Genomic DNA, 18,913 nt, shown 5'->3' with positions numbered 1-18,913 from the left:
AAGTCAGATTCACCTGGGTCTGAGATTACTTTTTATGCATATTAGAATAATTATCTTTAGAAGAAACTTTTTTGCTTTGTATATCATTTTTGCCTAGCACTAGAATGGTTTCTGGAGACAAAACTTTGTTTCACAAATCATTTCTGCAGGCATGTTGTCTTTGTTGTCGTTTGCTTTTCTTAAGTATTCCACTACTTTGAATTCTTGCTTCTTGGTGTCTGTATTTTGGTACTGAGGTCTGTTGTGGACTATGTATTTGCAGTAGAAACCATCCATTTTCTTGTATGCCTGCTGCAAAAGCCATCTCATTGTGAGCTAGAACTGTTGTGCAAGATGAGCATAACATTAAATATTTACAGAGTGGCCGTTGTTGCAGCAGAACATTTGCTTTCTTGCCCCCCCCCAACACCTTTTCTGTGGAGCTTCTCCCACTGTTATAGGCGCTAATACTTCCCAAAATATGTTTTTACATCATGGCTGTGTATATTACTTTATGGAAACAGTTTCTGAATTTTGAATTTCAGACACTTGTAACTGAAAGTGCAGCTGTCTGAAAAAGCAGTACCTGTTAAAGTCACAGAAACTGAACAAGGAAACCTGGTCCAAGCCCATCATGTGGAGAGTAGCTACACCTAGCAGAAGTTAATTTCTGTAGGCGAAGTATCTAAGAATAAAGTACAAATGGTATTGCAGTAACCTGGGAATTGTGGATTTTAAAACCCTTTGCCTTGAGCTCTGTTTGAAAACCTACCAGTTAATCACACATGTTTATCTAGCTGCTTTATGGGAACCGGATGCTATGCTCCTTTTACACAGGCAGAGGTTTATTTATTTTGCTTTGATAGCACTAGAGATGTGTTGACAAAGTGGTGAAGGAGTTACCATTGCTGCCTCACAGCCCTTGTTCCTTATGTTTGATTCTCTAGTGGGTTACCATCACTACAGAGTCTGTATGTGTTTCCCTCTGTGCATGTTTTTTTTGCCACTTCCTCTGTTTTCCTCCTTATCTGAAATAAACTGATGAGTTGAAGAGTTTGCAGATTGCTCAGTGTGTGTGTGTGTGTGTGTGTGTGTGTGTGTGTGTGTGTGTGTGTGTGTGTGTGTGTGTGTGTGTGTGTGTGTGGTGGGATGGGGATGCGCATTTTGTTGTAGACCAGCATCCCATTTGGGATTGGTTCCCTGCTTTGTACGTTTTGGTTGCTGGGATAGATTCTGTCTTATATGTGACCTTGAATACTGTTAAACGGGTATCAAATAATGAGCTGTAGAGGTAGGCAGACTGCTGGCTGTACAACATGTTGAGCAAGATAAATTGTCCTGTCATGAAAAACATGAATTGAATGAGTTGTGTCTTAGTGTTGCACTGTCAGTTGCATTTGGGCATTAAAATGTGAACTCCAAAGTTACACACAAGTTGTACGCTGTGTCATTAAAGTGTTTTGTCATACTTGCATCCCTTACTTTTTGCACCACAGATTACAGTGACTAAAGTGCTAATTGGGATCTTTTTTCTAGCATTTAACATTTTCACTTCTAGCCAAAATGGGGTGGGGGTGGGGGTTATTTTGTGCTGTAATGATGATTAACTTCAGTGTCATCAGTTCAGGAAAAATGTGGGATATGTCCTTAGACTTTAAATGATACCTGCTGCACGTGCACAAATATACATCCATTAAAGTCTGTGAACCCATACTTAACATGATGTTACTCGGGGAAAACACTAAATTTGTTTGGACCATGGATTTATTAAAAAGTTTACAAAGTTGTGTACTGAAAAAAATGACCCAAATAAATATGGGTAGATTATGGCAAAATGCATCTCGGCACTTGACTCAGATGCTGTAAAGCAATGCTTCACTTTGACAAAATACTAAGTTGCAGTTCCGCCATCACCTTTCATAGCTTCATCAGCTTAAATGGATACTGTAGCAAACAAACTTTATTCCGCTGGAGATGGTGTTAACATCATGAGGGTGATCCAGAAGAATGACTGCTGGAGACATTTGACTGATGCTAGTTTGTAGCTTGTGGAGAGTGCAAATTTTCTAATATGAATCTGCATTAAAAGTCTGCTACTGTCAGTTATGAGGAGGTGAGATAAAAATGGGGACATACAATCAGTCTACAGAAAGACTCCAGGAACAGATGGTATTCCTATGGAAGTTGGGAAGCTAGGAGGGAAGAAAGTGATAAAGATCTGAAAGGTTTGTTTAACAGCATTTTTTTTTTAAAGGAGGGAAAGTGCCAACATCCTGGAAGAAAGCTGTGGTGGCTGTAATTCCTAAAGACTATGAGGACCCATCAGCTTCATGTAGACCCTTTTCAATTTTGATTTTAAAGTGTTTATGTGTACAATAGTTAAAAGAATGGCAAAGGTGTTGCCAAAATTGATAAATCTGGATAAATGTGATTTTGTGGCAGGGAGGCAAACATTTTACAAGATTAATAAGACAATGATGATCCAGAAGGAAGTAGATTGTAAGAAAGTATCACTGTTGTTTTTGATTGGTCTTGAGGCACAGGAAGCATTCGACAGAGTAAGCTGGGATTTTATGAGAAGGGCAATGGAAGCTTTTGCATTCCCTGATAAAATACGAAGGTTAATTTAGGAGGGTATTTGAGGGATTTGGATGCGGGAATTAAAGTAGCAGGGTTTTTCTCTGATAAGTTGTGTCTGAACAGAGGAACCAGGCAGGGGTGTCCTCTTTCTCCTTTTGCTTTGTTTAGAGCTACTTGCAAGCAAAATAAGGGACTCAGAAATTCAAGGTTACAATTGGTATGGTTATAAAGAAAAGTGTACTTTATTTGCAGATATTATTTTGCACCTGATAAAACCAGTAAAGGACATCTCAACATTGTGGAACATTTTGAGACGGTTTCATGTCTTTTCAGGATGTAACATTAATGAAGATAAAACACAGGATATAGCTAGCAATACCCATATTTGTCTGGACAATAAAATAAAAGTATTTAGGATTATGGGTTAAAAAGGCTTCTGTTATGGTAGCTAACGATATGGGGGAAGAGACTAAACAAAATATAATGCAAAAACTGAGAAACTGCAAGCTCTTGTTTATGGATATGGATCACAAAATACAAGCAGTGAAAAGGTTTTTAGTCCCTTGAATTATTATGCTGGACCTGTACATAAAACTAGACTAGAGGAGAAGTTGAGGAAAATTAATGATAAAGCGTTGAAGGGGTTCAGAGAATAGGCAAGAGGGGGCTGGAATTTACTGGAGAAAATTAAAAGAACCAAGGTAATGGGAGCAAATAACTAAAGAGAGAAAGGAAATAGAATGGTATGAGGCCAAGAAGACATTTGACCTGCAGGTTAGAGATGGCCTTTCCTACCAGGGATTGATATCGGAGTATAGGCAGAGAGAAAAGGAATAGGGGAATCCTAAGGGAAAGACTTACTCTGGTAGAGTTTTTAGTTGAATGTAGAACAGAAACTGTTAAAAAAGGGATAATTAGTAGAGCATATTTAATATTGCATGATCGCTGTAATAATCAATCACAGGCGGTTAGAAAAGATTGGGAAGATAGACTGAATAAGCAATTTACAGGCAAACAGTGGGAGGACATATGTATGACTTCCAGTTATGCAGCAAAGTGTAGAAGGTTTAAGATTCTTGCTTGGAAGTGTTTGTATAGGTGTCTTTATACACCAGGCAGACTCCAAGGAAATTCTCCTCAGGTAAATGGCAAATGTTGGAGGTACAATGGGGAAAAAGGGGGTAAATGGGAGCATATTGTTTGGGAGCGTAATGAGTTCGCAGACTTTAAAAAAAAAAAAATCCCTATAGAGTACTCTGCCAGAAATATTGGGTGAGCAAATGAGTGGACTAAGAAAATTGTTCTTTAAGCTGAGACACAGTACCTGAATTGCCTAGACATCGCATGGCCCTGTTAAGTTTAATTCTGGTGGCTGCCAGAAAGCAATTACTAGAGAATTGAAATCAAAGTCTAAACCAACTGTATTTGAAGTATTATATACAAATTAATTTAAGGACTTAGGTATGTAAGTAGATCCAGCTTTGAGTTTTTCTAATCATATCAACCATTTGGTTAATAGAAGTTAGAGAACTATAGGTTGTATAAGAGATTTATAAAGTCAAAGAAATAAGAAATAATGAACTCCTTTTTTTTGTTAATTATATTAGATCCAAACTTGAGTATGGAATAACAACATGGAAACCTTATAGGAAAACAAGCACGTGTAAACTGGAAAGAGAGTACAGCTGAAATATACCAAGGGCATCTGTGGATGTAAAAATTTAAGTTCTTATGAGAGAGTAAAATATCTGATCCGGTACAGTGTTGTCATATAGATATTTAAGAGGAGACCTTATTCGGGTATATAGGGCATTTAGAGACCACCTCTGGGAATGTTTGGGGTTATCAAAAATGTAGTAGGGAGTCATCTGACACCCTATGTAGAAGATTTCGTAGGAATAAGAAGTGTACTAATTGGCTGTCTGAGAGCAGCTGATGTATAGAATAGACTACCCAATTACATTAAAGCAAGCACTTGTTTAGGTATTTTTAATAACAGCCAGGGCACTTGCTATCAGAACAACTGTTTTGGTATATTGACAGGCTACAAAGGTATTAATGCCCATGCTTGAAATATTTGTATGTATATATGTAGTAAGAGATAAAAGAGCTGGAAGTGAGATCTTTAGAAAAGGATAGGAGCAAATTACATAGAAATAAATGAAAATTGTGGGAAGAATACATGCAGAATAATGCTCTGAAGGAGTGAGCTTTAAGGAGAGGCAGGAATTAAGCAATTTATTTAATACTGGATTGATGATAGTTACGTAAAAGAACGTGTATAATGTATGTAACTGGGAACAGGTTAATATATTTTTTCTTTTGTATAAGTTGCCTCTGTCTCAACTAACAATTTAATGAAGGTGTTTAAAAAAAATCACTCACTGTCAGTGTTGCAGTGTTATGACTCCTTGTATAACCGTTTTTGTTTTTTTTCTGTCAGCATTGTCGTATGCTTGTATGACTTGGCTGTATTACTTTGTGTTTGCTTGTGCACACACACCTCTGTTGCAGTAAACAAAATGTATTAGTTTTGGGGTATATATGTATATGAGGGTCTTGGATGTATAAATGAAATTGCTGGTACTCCAGGTTTTGGAAACTTGTTGCAAATTAGATACTCATACCCCACAGTACTGTACATTTAATTTTTTACACCCAGGGTATCCCCCTTATATTAAATCTATATTTTCTTTTTTGCATTAATTTCAGTGCTTGTGATTTTGGACTTTTTGGGGGTCTGGGTATATGTAGTTGCTTTGTGAAAGGGATGGATCCAGTGAGCTACTATATGCAGGTTCACTCTGTTTCATTATAGACGCACCGGATATTGTTTCTCGGAGGTAGGTTTTATGAATGATGTTCTTCATCTCACATTGCTGCAGTCCTTACACTTGGGTAGTCCGCTGTCCTCGGTCGGCCCGAATATCAAAGTATAAGGCTGACGTCGGTCAAGGCGCATTTGACTGACATCAGGACGTCAGGGTACAAATGCGCATGACCGACGTCATATCCTCAGTCTTTTTTGCCGCATGGTCCGATGCAGAAGCAGTATTGCAAGTGCCGGTTGGCGTTCTGAAATTTTTCGATTCCGGAGTTTCAGACCGAGTCAAAGTTGGCTAAGTACCCCGTTGGGGAATATTTTGGTTTTTTCTTGCCTCAGTGGTTAAACGGATGTCAGAAAAAGTGAATAACTGCATTTCTTGTGGGAAACAGATACCGCATAGAGATTATCATACTTTGTGTATTCCTTGTTTAGGGCCTGAGCACGACGTTGTTGGGTGTCGCTCTTGTGCTAGATTCAATAAGCGCACTATAAAGAGGAGATTAGATTGTGCCAGGTTAGTCTTCGGGAAGCGGTGCAATTATAAAATGCCGTCGGATGCTCCGCCCGCTTCTTCGAAGAAGCGCAAGGACAAAGCAGTTAAGCCTAGGCTAGAAGAACCGTCCGCACGGACGCCGGTTCTTTAGAGGTGTCGGTGGAGCCGGTGGTTCCACGGAGGTTTCTTTGGGATCCCAGGAGAGACCTTGTTATTGCAGGATGTGGCCTCTCAGGAGGCAGGTCAGGGTGATGGGGCTTCTCAGGTTACTATACTCCCTCCCTGCCTAGGGTGGTTAGGCCCTCTCCTTCTGTTTCCAAGGCTTCTCCTAGAGGCAGGCCAGGTTTAGCTTCAGCTGGTGTCACCCCTAGTTCTTCTGGAACTGTGCCCAAGAAGCATATGCTTAAAATGGCAGAAGATTTGATTTCTTTGATTAGGGGTTCTTTGCCCCCTCCTGATAAGAGGCCTAGGGTGGAGCCTGAGCTAGGGAGTTTTGAGCAGGCTTCGGATGTTCCAGAGTCTTGGCCTGAAGACTTGCAGGAGTACTCTCCTTATTCTGATTCTGATGTGGATGATTCTACTCCTTCTGCTTCTCCTCCTGAGGATTTTTCTTTTCAGAAACTCTTCATTCCATGAGGGAGCATTTTAAGTGGGAAGGTCAGGACTTCTCTGATTCCAGGAAAAGGCTTAGGGAATTTTGTTTTACCCCAGCATAGGCCTTTGGCTATACCTCCTGTTTTGGATGTAGTGGAAGATGTTTTACAGAAGCTTCTCTTAATCCTGATTCTTTGCCTCCTGCTCCTGTTAAACCGGATAGGTATTACAGGGTGCCTGAAGTTCATAAGTATCTTTTTAAGAGTCCTAGGGCAGACCCAGAAACTGTTAGCCAGGTGCCTAAAGGTGTTAAGGCTTCTGTTGTCAAGAATCCGGTTCCTGCAGATAAAGAAGCCAGGGCCTTGGATAGATGGGGAAAGAAAGTTTATACTTCTTCCACTCTGGCTATGAGGGCTTTGAATTGCCAGTTTCACATGTTAAAATACCAAAACTATCTCCTTTCACAGTTGAAGTCTAAGGTTGATGCTCTGGCGGAAGGTATTGATTGTAAAGAGTTACAAGATTTAGTACATGTTTCTGAACAGGTGGGGAAGCATTCTTTGCAATGTGGTTTTGATGCTGTACAGGCCTCGTCTAGGGTGGCTGCCACTGGGTCAGTTCTTTGCAGGCACGCCTGGCTGAGGGATCAAAATTTATCTGACCATGTTAAAACAAGGATTTTAGATGCCCCTTTACAATCTGATGTGTTGTTTGGTTCTCCTGTTGAGGCAGTTTTAAAGAAAATGGAAGACTAGGCTAAGTCTATGCAGACTGTTAAAGATTTTTTGCAGGTTCAGCCTCCAAAGTTTAGTAGAAATTGGCCTGCTAAAGGGTGGACGTATCCTTCTTATGATTCCCAGTCTAGGGTAGATCTAGACGTGGTAGGGGCAGAGCTCAGGGTTCTTTCAGGCCTAGAACAGGGAGTTCTCCTGCACAGTCTTCTGGTGAGGGCAGGGGTCAGTCCTTTCGTAAACAGACCCAATGACCTACCTTTTCAGCTGCCAGAGCCTTCTCGTCTGGCAGCACCTTTGGGAGGAAGGTTGGCACTTTTCAAAGAAAATTGGAGTTTAATTACCCAAGACAAATGGGTATTGGATATCATACACCAAGGTTACAGGTTTTATTTCCATACCTTGCCTCCTTTCAGAGGCATGCCAGGCGTTCCTCCTCAACAAAGAATAGAGGCTCGCAAGCAAATTTCTCTGTTACTTCAACTAGGGGCCATACAGCCGGTCCCTATGCCAGAAGTGGGCCTAGGATTTTATTCTCGCCTGTTCCTAGTACCAAAGAAGGGGAACACGTGGAGACCAATTTTGGATTTATCTATCCTCAACACTTATCTGGACATTCCCAAGTTCAAAATGTTGGCGTTACAACAGCTTTTACCTCTGCTGGGCAAGGATCATTGGATGGTAACTTTGGATCTCAAGGAGGCTTACCTTCATGTTCCTATCAGACTAAGTTGCAGGAAGTATCTGCGTTTTCGAGCTGGGACTTCTCACTATCAGTTCTCTGCATTGCCCTTTGGCTTATCTACTGCGCCCAGAGTGTTCACGAAAGTTCTGGCTCCAGTGATAGCTTTCTTCAGGCTAAAAGGAATACAGATCTATCCTTATTTGGGCGACTGCCTGATTCTGGCTCAAGGAAGGGAAGAGCTTCTTCATCATTTGGAATATGTGATAGCAGTGCTAAGATGCCTGGGGTATTCTGTGAACGAAATAAAGTCCAGTCTAGTACCCTCTCAGGACATGTGCTTTCTGGGTGTAAGACTGAATACAGCATCCCAGATGGCCTTTTAACCCCGGACAAACAAAGAATCTTTCCCTTTACTTCCATCAACTATCTCATCAGTCCGGGCTGACTGCAAGGACAGTCCTTCAAGCCTTAGGGTTCATGGCATCTTGTATTCTGGTGCTTCCCAATGCCAAACTGCATATGAGGAAGCTGCAATGGTATCTCAAAATGTATGGACACAGCACTGCCAGGATCTGGACACTGTCATTCAAATAATACCTTGCATTCAAAAGGAATTTTTGTGGTGGGCTCAGGAATGTCACCTAAACAAGGGACTCTCTGTGACCCGGCCAGAGGCGAGTCAGATTTTAACAACAGATGCCTCAGACAAAGCTTGGGGAGCTCATCTAAATGGAAAGTGGATACAAGACAAGTGGCCTGCCAGACTACAACATCTACATATCAATCTGAAGGAGATGTTAGCAGTCCAGTTTGCATTAATAGCTTTCAAGGATTTACTTCTTCCAGGGCAGGTGTTGATTCTAACAGACAACACAACTGTCATGTGGTACATCAACAAGCAAGGGGGAACACATTCTTATCCTCTATGCAGGCAAGCAATGATTTTGTGGGAGACTGCTCTCAGTTTACAGCTCAATCTTCAGGCAAGGTTTCTGCCAGGAGCACAGAACTCCTTAGCAGATGTGTTGAGCAGGCAATTATGGATCCCCACGAGTGGAAATTGGATCCTCATGTATTTCAGAAATTGACAGTGTCATGGGGAACTCCAGACATAGATCTGTTCGCTTCTCCACTAAACCATCAGCTGCCAAAGTTTTGCACCAAAAGGTTTCATCCCACAGCTTGGAAAGTGGATGCTCTTTCTTTCAATTGGAGCAATCTTCATGTGTATGCCTTTCCACCTCTGCCTCTCCTCCCAAAGGTACTTCTAAAGGTCAGACAGGACAAGCCAAGGATGATTTTAATAGCTCCAGATTGGCCTCGACAGCACTGGTACCCATTACTGAGAAGTCTGGTGCGGAAGCCTCCATGGCCTTTGCCTTGATTCCACACCTGTTGTCACAGGAGGACAGCCATTTGCTCAATGTCAAACTTCACTCTCTTCACCTAACAGTCTGGCATATTCTGTTTTGAACCATAGAGGGTCTCAACTTCCACAACAAGTTTTGAATGTGATTTTGGAAGCTAGAAGGCCTAGTACAAGGAAAGTGTACGCAGATAAATGGAAGAGATTTTTATTTTGGAGTGCAGCAAAGGATTTTGATGTTTCTGAGCCTAATTTAAGTGTGGCTCTTCAATATCTTACTGAGTTACTGGACAAAGGTTTGTCCTTCTCTTCTATTAAGGTTCATGCTGCAGCAATTTCAGCTCACTATGAATGTGACCCTCCATTGTTTTCTCATCCTTTGTTCAAGCAATTTCTTAGAGGGCAAAGAATATAAGACCCCACGTGAGCTCCTACTCCTGCTTGGGATCTCAATTTTGTGTTGGAGAAACTCACTCTACAACCTTTTGAGCCTGCAGCTACTTCTGAGTTGAAATATTTATCATGGAAGACTGCCTTTTGTTGGCCATTACCTCTGCAAGAAGGGTTTCTGAATTGCAGGCCCTTATGGCGGTTGAGCCTTTCTTGATTTTCCATAAGGATAGGGTATCTTTACGTACTAATCCTTCCTTTATGCCTAAGGTGGTTTCTAGTGTGGCGTTAAACCAAACTATTCATTTGCCTACTTTTTATGCAAATCCCCAAAATAAAGGGGAAAAGATTTTGCACACTTTAGATGTACACAGGCAGTTGCGATATTATTTGGACAGAACTAAAGGGTTCAGGCAGTCTCAGCAGTTGTTTGTTTCTTTTGCTTTGAGTTCTCAGGGCAAGCCTGTGTCAAAACAAACTATTTCTAAGTGGATTGGGTTTTGCATTGCTTTCTGTTATTCCCATCATGGCAAGGAGATTCCAGCTGGGATTAGGCCTCATTCCACTAGGGCTACTGCCACTTGACAGCCTTTTGAGGGAGTGGCAACCAAGGATATTTTGGAGGCAGCTACTTGGAGTTCAGTGCATACTTTTTCTAGGCATTATCACCTACCACTTTACTCTAAATCCAGGGCTGGTTTTGCCACTGCTGTTTTGCAGGGCATTTTGGCAGCACCTGTTTCCTTGTAGTTTGGCCATCCTCCCTTACCTCTGCTTTGGGATTCTACCCAAGTGTAAGGACTGCAGCAATGTGAGATGAAGAACATAGTACAGTTTTGTACCTACCATAAATGTAGATGTTCGAAGATCCACATTGCTGCAGTCCAATTTACCCTCCCTCCTTCCCCTCTGTAGTTAGAGGTGGTTGTGTGGGTTGGGTTGTAAATATTGTGTATATTGTATATATTGTACATATAATTAGTGCAAGGGTGGCTGGTTGTTTGTTTGCTGTCTTTTGGTTTTGACCTTTATTTTTAGGGTCTTCTGACATCTGGGGCAAGAAAAGACTGAGGATATGACGTCGGTCATGCGCATTTGTACCCTGATGTCCTGATGTCAGTCAAATGCGCCTTGACCGACGTCAGCCTTATACTTTGATATTCGGACCGACCGAGGACAGTGGACTACCCAAGTGTAAGGACTGCAGCAATGTGGATCTTCGAACATCTACATTTATGGTAGGTACAAAACTGTACTTTTGGTGTGTTTTCCTTTTCCCCGCGGTCGAGTGGCATTTGAAAGACATGCATAGAATGGGCGTGCCTTCGTTTAAGGTTGAGCGTCGAGCTGGCGCCTCGGCACCCGCAAAAAAATCTACTGCCAATCATTAGCGGACTGAAGTTCTGCTGTGGCGACCCCTAACCGGGAAAAGCTGAAAGAAGAACAACCTTTGTTGTTGTTGTTACACTTTTACAAGTTTGTTTTGAGTTGGGTTCATCTGGGAGCTGTTATGTTGATTGGATGGTTGTACATATTTTGGGTTCATGTTTCATTAAGTTTGTACTTTTGGTCATGGAAGTGATTGGAAAAGACAACCTGATATTCATTAATTTTCTTGTTATGTATGTTAGCTTTGTTTGTGTTTTATTTTAGTATTGGAAATGTTGTATGTTTGGGCTATATTTTGGGAGATGCTTAGTTTGACTATTTTCATTGCATTTTTCCCATTATAGTTTATGGGGATGTACAGTTGCCTTGGTTTGTTTACTTTTGTTAACATGTTAAAATCACCGTATTGGTAATTTTTGGATGTGGTAATCAACCTGTAGATGCTTTGTGATATTTACACTTTGTACTAAGTATGGAAATTTTTTCACTTCCTTTAGGGATACAGGTGAAGATAAATATCTTTTTGAGATGATCAGGTCCATCTTCCTCAATCCAAGAGGTCAAAGGCCAACAGAACCAGCATAGTGTGGCATCTGAAACTTTTCCATACTCTTAACTTTATCTGCTTGCTTCATAGTGCTCTGCACTCTAATAGTCTCTGTAGCTCTTTTTCAGTTTGACAGTCTTGCATAAGAGAAGATGCCCCAAGCTCCAATTCTGTTTACTGTGAGGGAATTTTTTTCAGAAATTAACCTTTCCACTGTTTACAGTATTTATCAGCTGTTTATTGGTCCTTCCTATGTAGGGTTAGAGCCAAATTTTTATTTTCAGTTTATTTCTCCACAGAACGCTGTTCTGCTTCCCTGAAAATCATGGTGGTTTGCCACTATGTCTGTCTTTGTCGTTTTAGCTTGCATTGCTTCATAGTATTAGCAGTATTTGTTTAAAACAGAAGGGAGAAAAAAATGCATACATTTATAGATTTGGTTTCTCTTTGAGTTCAGTTCCTCTAGGTTGATGACGTGCAATTACAGTGCACTGTTTTATATGACTACTGTGTTTGAGTCAGGCTGGCTGTTTATATAGTTACATGTAACAGTTACTTGCTAAATGTTTTGCTTTACTTAATTTGATCCACTTTTTCTTGTACTTACAGTTATGGCTAGTAAGATCTCAGTTTATAGAAAATGTGATAAATGTGGACAGAAGATCCAAAGACAGTCATTTAACTTGTGTAGTTTACCTTGGTTCGAAACATTTGAAGCAGGACTCAAGTTGCAGAAGTGTTTGACAAAAGAACTTGGATGGGAAAAATAAGTTACCTAGGGGAAGGTTTAACTACTGGTGCTTCTCCCAGAGTTCGTGCCTTTGTGAACAGCAGGTGTGTCTGAAGCTTGCAACTCTGCTAAAAAGGACAAAGGCAAGAGTAATGTTAAGGACAGAGCATACAAATGCAAGGAAATAGTGAGAAATCTTACCCTTCTGAAGACTCCTACTTAACTATTAAGGCAGAGCTTAAATGAACTGCTACTACCCCTGTTTCTTCCTGTTGCATTTCTAAATTACCAGTTATTTTGATAGAGAATAAGTGTCCAAAGTTTTCCTAGGCAGGGCAGTATCTTCTCATTCTTAAGGTAGAACTGGCTAGATGTGTACCTTTAAGACTCTCGGCCACATCTTTCCGTAGTCATTTTGTTGGTGTTGACTTGGGCTGCAAGAATATGATGATGGGTTTTCTGAAGGTGCGGCTAGAGAGAGGTCTCATCCCTTTCTCCTGTTGTGCTTGGGTGGATAAGGGGTAGCACTTCCTCACTGTCCTTTCCTGATGCCTGCTTACAAGTCCCCTGTACTTTTTCTGATGAGACTGACCAGCATTCTGCAGGTCCCAGAGTCAAAGTTGACAAAAACGTTGACATTGGTGACGGTTTCAGTCATGGGACCACAGCCTCATACATCTGGTGCCTCTTGCATCATTGGTGCCATTGTTTGTGGCTTCTCTGCCTGCTTTCAGCATCAGTCACCAGCCCACATTATCAGGGCTATTTTTTCAGGACTGGCATTGAGGTTAATGATTTCTGTACCATTCTGGAGTTCTGATCTTTTGGCCATCGAACCTTCAGGCTTTTTTTTTTGTCCTGTGTCCACTGATAAGTACCCAACTTGATTTACTGCTGTGATCATCTGCATTTGGTGTCAGAGAGGGACAGTGCTGTCCCTCTGACTGGCTTCACATTGACATTGCACACTGTTTTGCATCTGTCACCGTTCTCTTTAACTTGATCAAGTCACATGTTCTAACAAATCCACTTGATCATTGGCAACATTCCTTATAAGAATACAATTCATCACATGGTTAAGTCGCATGATCAGATAAAATATAGTTTTCTTATTACAAAACACAGACTGTAAATACAATACTATAATGTGCCAAAATATTTTGTAAAAATATATTTGATGCCAACTGGCTAATTTTTCATTATTTTCAATTTTTCCTCCAATATTTTTTGAATAACTTCCTACCTTTTTAAAACACATTTGATATTAATGTTTATTTAATCAATGTTTCTTGAATGCCCTAACCAGAGTTGCCACAATGGCTGGCTAGTTTCTAGGATACTTTTATAATCCCCTCTAATGGTAAGTTATCTTTCTAAAATAAAAAAATAAAAACCATTTAAAGCCGTTGTATATTTGGGAATGTTTATAACATGCATTATTACTGTCACCACATTTAATATAAACGTTCTGTAACTGTGGTGTCCTTTGCTTCAATGCTAAGAGTTTGTTTTTCATTCTGTAATACTCTCTTTCAATTTTCTCATGGTCATGCCTACATATAATGTTGTACACTGGGCTTCATAAACCACGCCCAGTGATTGACACTCATATTTGTTGTTGGTCCATTGGCTTCTGTTTCAGGGGGAGATTCAAAAAATCACTCCCAGTTTGCAGTTATGCACAGACTTGATTAGCCAAATGTCTTGGCTTTTGGTCTGTAGATTGAAGAGCATACAGACCAAAAGTGGTCCCAGATGTGATCCTTGCAGGATGCCACTGGTCACTTTCAAGGTCTCTGACGCTGCCCCTGTCAACTGCACTCTGTGGATTTTGTCTTTTAGCTTATTTGCTGTCTGTCTTACTGTATAGGGGGTCTGAGTGAAGAAAAGGCCTGGGATTTACAGAAGAACATTTTCTTCCCCCCCAGTCTTGATTCCTGGAGAAGGTAATTTGGTTTGTATGTGTAATGCATTTAGTATATTAATTATGCTAGCATATGAGATGGGGTAAATGCCTTAGCAAAATCAGTATAGGCTGTATATAGTGTGGCCTCTTGTCAGCAGCTTATTTAACCTTTTCAAAGAAGGTTACCAAGTTCATTAGACAAGATGACCTTTTACAAACCCAAATTGCTGCGGATCAAGCCTAATGAGAGTTTTAATGTCTGTATTAATCAAGTCTGTTATAACGTGTTTCCTGGTCTTACAAGTGACACTTGTGTGATGGGTCTGTATTTCCCAGTGTTGATAGTAGGGTCACTTTTTTATTGACTGGCATCACCAGTGCTGTATGCCATGGGGTTAAGTAACTTATTGAGAGGTTCCACTACTAGGCTGTGTTTAGTATTATTTAACAAAACAGCACAGTATGTTGTTTGGTCTATGGAGGAAATGTTCTCTGTTCTGGGCAGCACTTTCAGTACATATTTATTGGTGATGGGGGGGGTTGTTGAGAGATATGGGGATTATAGGGCTTTGAATAGTCAACTCAGGTGTGAAGTTTGCACTAAATTTCTTTGCTGGTATATTGGAAGTATCCATCGATGTGGGTGGGTTTAGCCATTTAGTACGAGTTCCATACTGAGTGTTGTTTTTTAATTTTCTAACATAACCAAGTATTTGTAATTATCAATGGCTTTGAAGGCCAGCCTGTGTTTATGGACTGCTGCATTGGTATGTCTAATCTTTTTAATTTTTTTTAAATAAATTTTCCATTATTTTCTTTGACCGGGGGGATAGGTAGATATGATCTGTTGTGCATTCATATTTTCTTCTTTTTATTGTATGCTTTATTTGTCAATGAACCAGCAAAGTAGTTTGCCTTTAAATTTCTATTTGGATCTGGATTGGACTGTCAATTCTGTATATTTATTTATGTGGGTATAAAACTCCTTTGTAAATGTATTTACTGAGGCAATGTCTGGGGTGATGTTATAACTGAATTTCAAGACTTAATCATAGAATACGAGGAGATTGTGCAGTTTTTACATATTTGAATTCAGAGACATTGGTTTCATGGGGGGGGGGGGTTAGATGGAGGAAAAAGGTCTCCTAACTTGCAGTTTGATTTGATCAGAAAGAGGGATACTGTGGAGTTGTGTGTACCAATAATATATTTTCTCCTCAAGTTGGGTAAGTAACAGTCTGGTCCCCTGGTCCCTGAAGTTTTTTTTTTTTTTTTTTTGTTAGAACTTAAAAACTTCTGAGCATATCCTACATTGGAGGCATAGGTACTCCAGTCAGTTGGTGGTCACCTCTGCAAAGCTTTGCTGAACTTTTAATTTTTATTAAGTCTTAGTTTGTCCAATATATCCTCTATATAGGAATCTAAAAAGATGAAATTAAGCAACGTTGTGCTCCTGCCAGTAGTTTCTGATTCATGATGGCCTCTTCACCTTTAAGTCCAGCTTTAATTTGACCTGCTGTATACAAGAATACTTGGTTTAGCAGTGTTGCCTGACTTATGTTTTTTTGTTTTTACCCTCAGAGGAGTTTCTTTTGTTTCGTAAAATTACATTTTGCACCATATGTGAGCATTGCTTGTAATCATAAAGCAACAGCATAAAATGCTACAAACACTAGCAGAGAAAATGTTTAATGCAAATATATTTAAAATGCTACATTTGCAATGCAGCATCATGATCATCAGTTTTAAAATATTTCTAATGATCTTTAGTACTGATTATTGTCAGATACAGGGACGGAAAGCACTTTCGCCTCAGAGTTGTCACCTTTACTTTGTGGACTTTCCTTTTCTGATAGGCTGTCAAGCATTTTTTTAGGTTCTGTTTCTTTTTTTCCATCATGAAACATCTATGTCGATGATTTGAGTTGAAATACTGCAAACTGCCACAGATGTTTGTGTTTACCATATAAAATGCTCTTAGCTAAAATAGTTACTAGGGTTTTCACCCGGACCTGTATTCATTGTGGCATTGCTTTGCAATATGTAAAGACAATGATATATATTTTTTTAATTCAGAACAGTATTTTTACAAAACAGAAAGATTTTTACATTGATTTTGTTTTAATCACCTACTGGTTCACTTATAAATATTTTAAAAACTTTACTTCAAGTACAGGATTGTTTAATATGTGGAAACTATTGAATGAAAAGCACCTAATTTATGAGTGTAACTTTGTTCTTATCAGTGCTGTATTATTCGGTTCATCTTGCCACTGTAGCTGTTTGTGGCATCTCATGCATTTAGCTTGTTTTCATTTATACCCAGTCGCGTACATCCAGTTACTTCTGATCTGGGAAGTAACTTCTCTCTGCTGTCATTGTTTTATGTGACACCATAATCTTTAACCATCGCTGCTGCATTCCATCTCCAATGCAAATCACTGCTGACATGCATTCTGTAGTGTAGTATGTCAGTATTTTTACAGTAGTATCCAGTGATGGATTATATTTTTCGCAGTTTTTTCTTAAATGCTTTGAGCTGTGAGGTCTTGCAACTTAAAGTGAAATGATGTTTCATAAGATAATTCACAGAAGTTGATCTGGCTTCCTTGTGACCCTGAATTGTATGAAATGGGTATCTTAAAATGAATGTTCTTTTGCAATCTCTGTCCCTTGCTCATTGGTTTGCCTGCTGATTTCCGTTGCTGTTACCCAAGTTTAATGTCTTATTTATGTTACTTGTCTTTATTTTGTCTGTTCGCTTATTTGAACATTTTGCCAAAAATGGTGTGGAGTTTTACAGAAACCTACTGTATTGTCTTCTCCTATTTATAACCAGGTGCTGTTTTTGGTTCTTTTTGAAGCGTAGAAGTCTTTTGGAGGGGTTTAAATTTCTTGGCATACATTTGTCTAAATAAGTTTTTCCTTGCGTTCTTCAAAACCGTGCAGTCTTTTCTCTTACCAAATATGCTGTGTGCTTTAAAAGAAAAGAAGTCTTCATAATCATTAATAGCTACAGTTGCCACTCACTATTAACTTACTGCAGATCTTTATAATTCATGTATTCTAAATCCATTTGTAATATTTGTTTTATATGGAAATCTTTTTTTTAGCGTCACTCTTTGAACTGAGATGTGTACCAAAAGCTATGTATTTTTCCCCCCAGGGGTGCTGCTCTTCCTCCAGTTGCAGAATGTCCGCCGGCTGGTAAGTACACCTAATTTTTAATTACAGACTATTAACTGTTTGTACAGTGTTTGCTGCGAAATTCTCGGATGATGATTTGCTTCTGCTATTTATTGTGCGTGATGTTTAGTCTAATCTATTATTCTCCTGATTTTGATTTGTCATAACTACATATTTTTATTGCATCATTACTGTTAATCTTAGTCTGCATTTTAAGGTGCAGTGCATGAAGGTCGAGACACTTAATTAGTTGCTTTTGAGAGAGTAATTGGTTTAGCATGTAGATGATTTGGTATTTGACAGAAAGCAGGCTGGATGTCATGAAGCCGTAAATGATTATTGATGTGAAGGTTTCCTCTGTGAACTGTACCTTACTATTTGATTGATCATGTTTCTATAAATCTTATTTACACAGAAATATTTTCATCCCTCAGACCCAGTTTTCTGTATTACGTTTTTCTTTCAGTTTCTTTTTCAGTTTAGAATCCCAAAGGGAAAAAGTGCACAAAATCTGATGTTTGGAGTTAGTCTGTAATTACCTTTTATGTACTATCTCTGTGTTATCTTTTCATATTCCTTTCCATTTATGATTTGGTTGTTACTTCCTTTAGTTTACCTTATCTGACCTTTAATAATGTGGCATTAGTGAACGTGTTTAGTTGTTCATTATATCATTGTTGCTGTCGCTGTAACTATATGGAATGTTCAGCCAGTCTACAAAGTGCTGGACTCCTTCCTAATGCACCATATGCCTGCGCTTAGCATGAGATTACTTGCTGGTATAAGAGAGATGTATGATTGACCCAAAAATCAAACATTTGTCATGGTATGAGTACTAATACAGACTTCTCATTAGCTTGCAGGTATGAGTATCAGCAGTGGGCTTCAGCTACAATTTTGGGCAGATAAGTGTCCGCATTGGGGAATCTTCATTTTTCTATGGAAAAGTTATCAAGCATTTCTTATGTTTGTCAGAGAAGGCAAATGTTCTTGTGGTAGACAAATTCCTTATAAGGATGCTCATACTTCCTTTATTTTTTTGCCTAGCTGAACAGCACAAACTTAGGTCCTGTCAGATATGCCTTTCTTATATTTTTAAACTATAAGGAATACGCTAAATTTGTCATTTTCCTTAAACAGTGCCTCAGTTTTGGTGCATGTATCCATGGTTTCGGACTCCCTTTCAATGGGCCCTCTCCTCTCAGCAGAAATAGAAAAGGAAACTTTCTAAACTGGGTGCCAAAGAATCTCTGACTTCCTCTTTTTTATTATCTGGGAATGGTAACTCTGCTGAGGTGCCTTCACAACCCTTGGATCATTAGTTTAACTCTCCTGATAAAAATCATGATCCCTAAGAAGAGAACTCCTAAAACTAAGCACTTGTCTTCTCCTTGTACTTCAGTGCAGAAGGCTGCACATTAATATTGGTTCAATTTATCCCAGGACTTATTCAAAAGCATTAAATCTCTTCCAGCTTCTTCTCCAGGTAAGACAGAGGAAGACCCCCCCC

General features: G+C 39.5%; 1 protein-coding gene across 5 annotated transcripts in view; it reads left to right on the top strand.

The window, feature by feature from the left end:
- The window catches only part of ZNF276 (zinc finger protein 276), a 476,210-nt gene that overhangs the window by 119,515 nt on the left and 337,782 nt on the right, over positions 1-18,913 (top strand). For all 5 annotated transcript variants that reach the window (XM_044081859.1, XM_044081861.1, XM_044081858.1 and 2 more), the window contains exon 3: positions 17,384-17,424. In XM_044081859.1, the coding sequence (XP_043937794.1) occupies positions 17,384-17,424 (41 nt within the window). The remainder of the gene's footprint in view (positions 1-17,383; positions 17,425-18,913) is intronic.

Source organism: Protopterus annectens, chromosome 8.part1, assembly GCF_019279795.1.
Source record: "Protopterus annectens isolate FY-2018-M chromosome 8.part1, PAN1.0, whole genome shotgun sequence".
NCBI classification, from domain to species: domain Eukaryota; kingdom Metazoa; phylum Chordata; order Ceratodontiformes; family Protopteridae; genus Protopterus; species Protopterus annectens.
The sequence above is the reverse complement of the archived record's forward strand: the minus strand, read 5'-3'. Positions and strand labels throughout refer to the sequence as shown.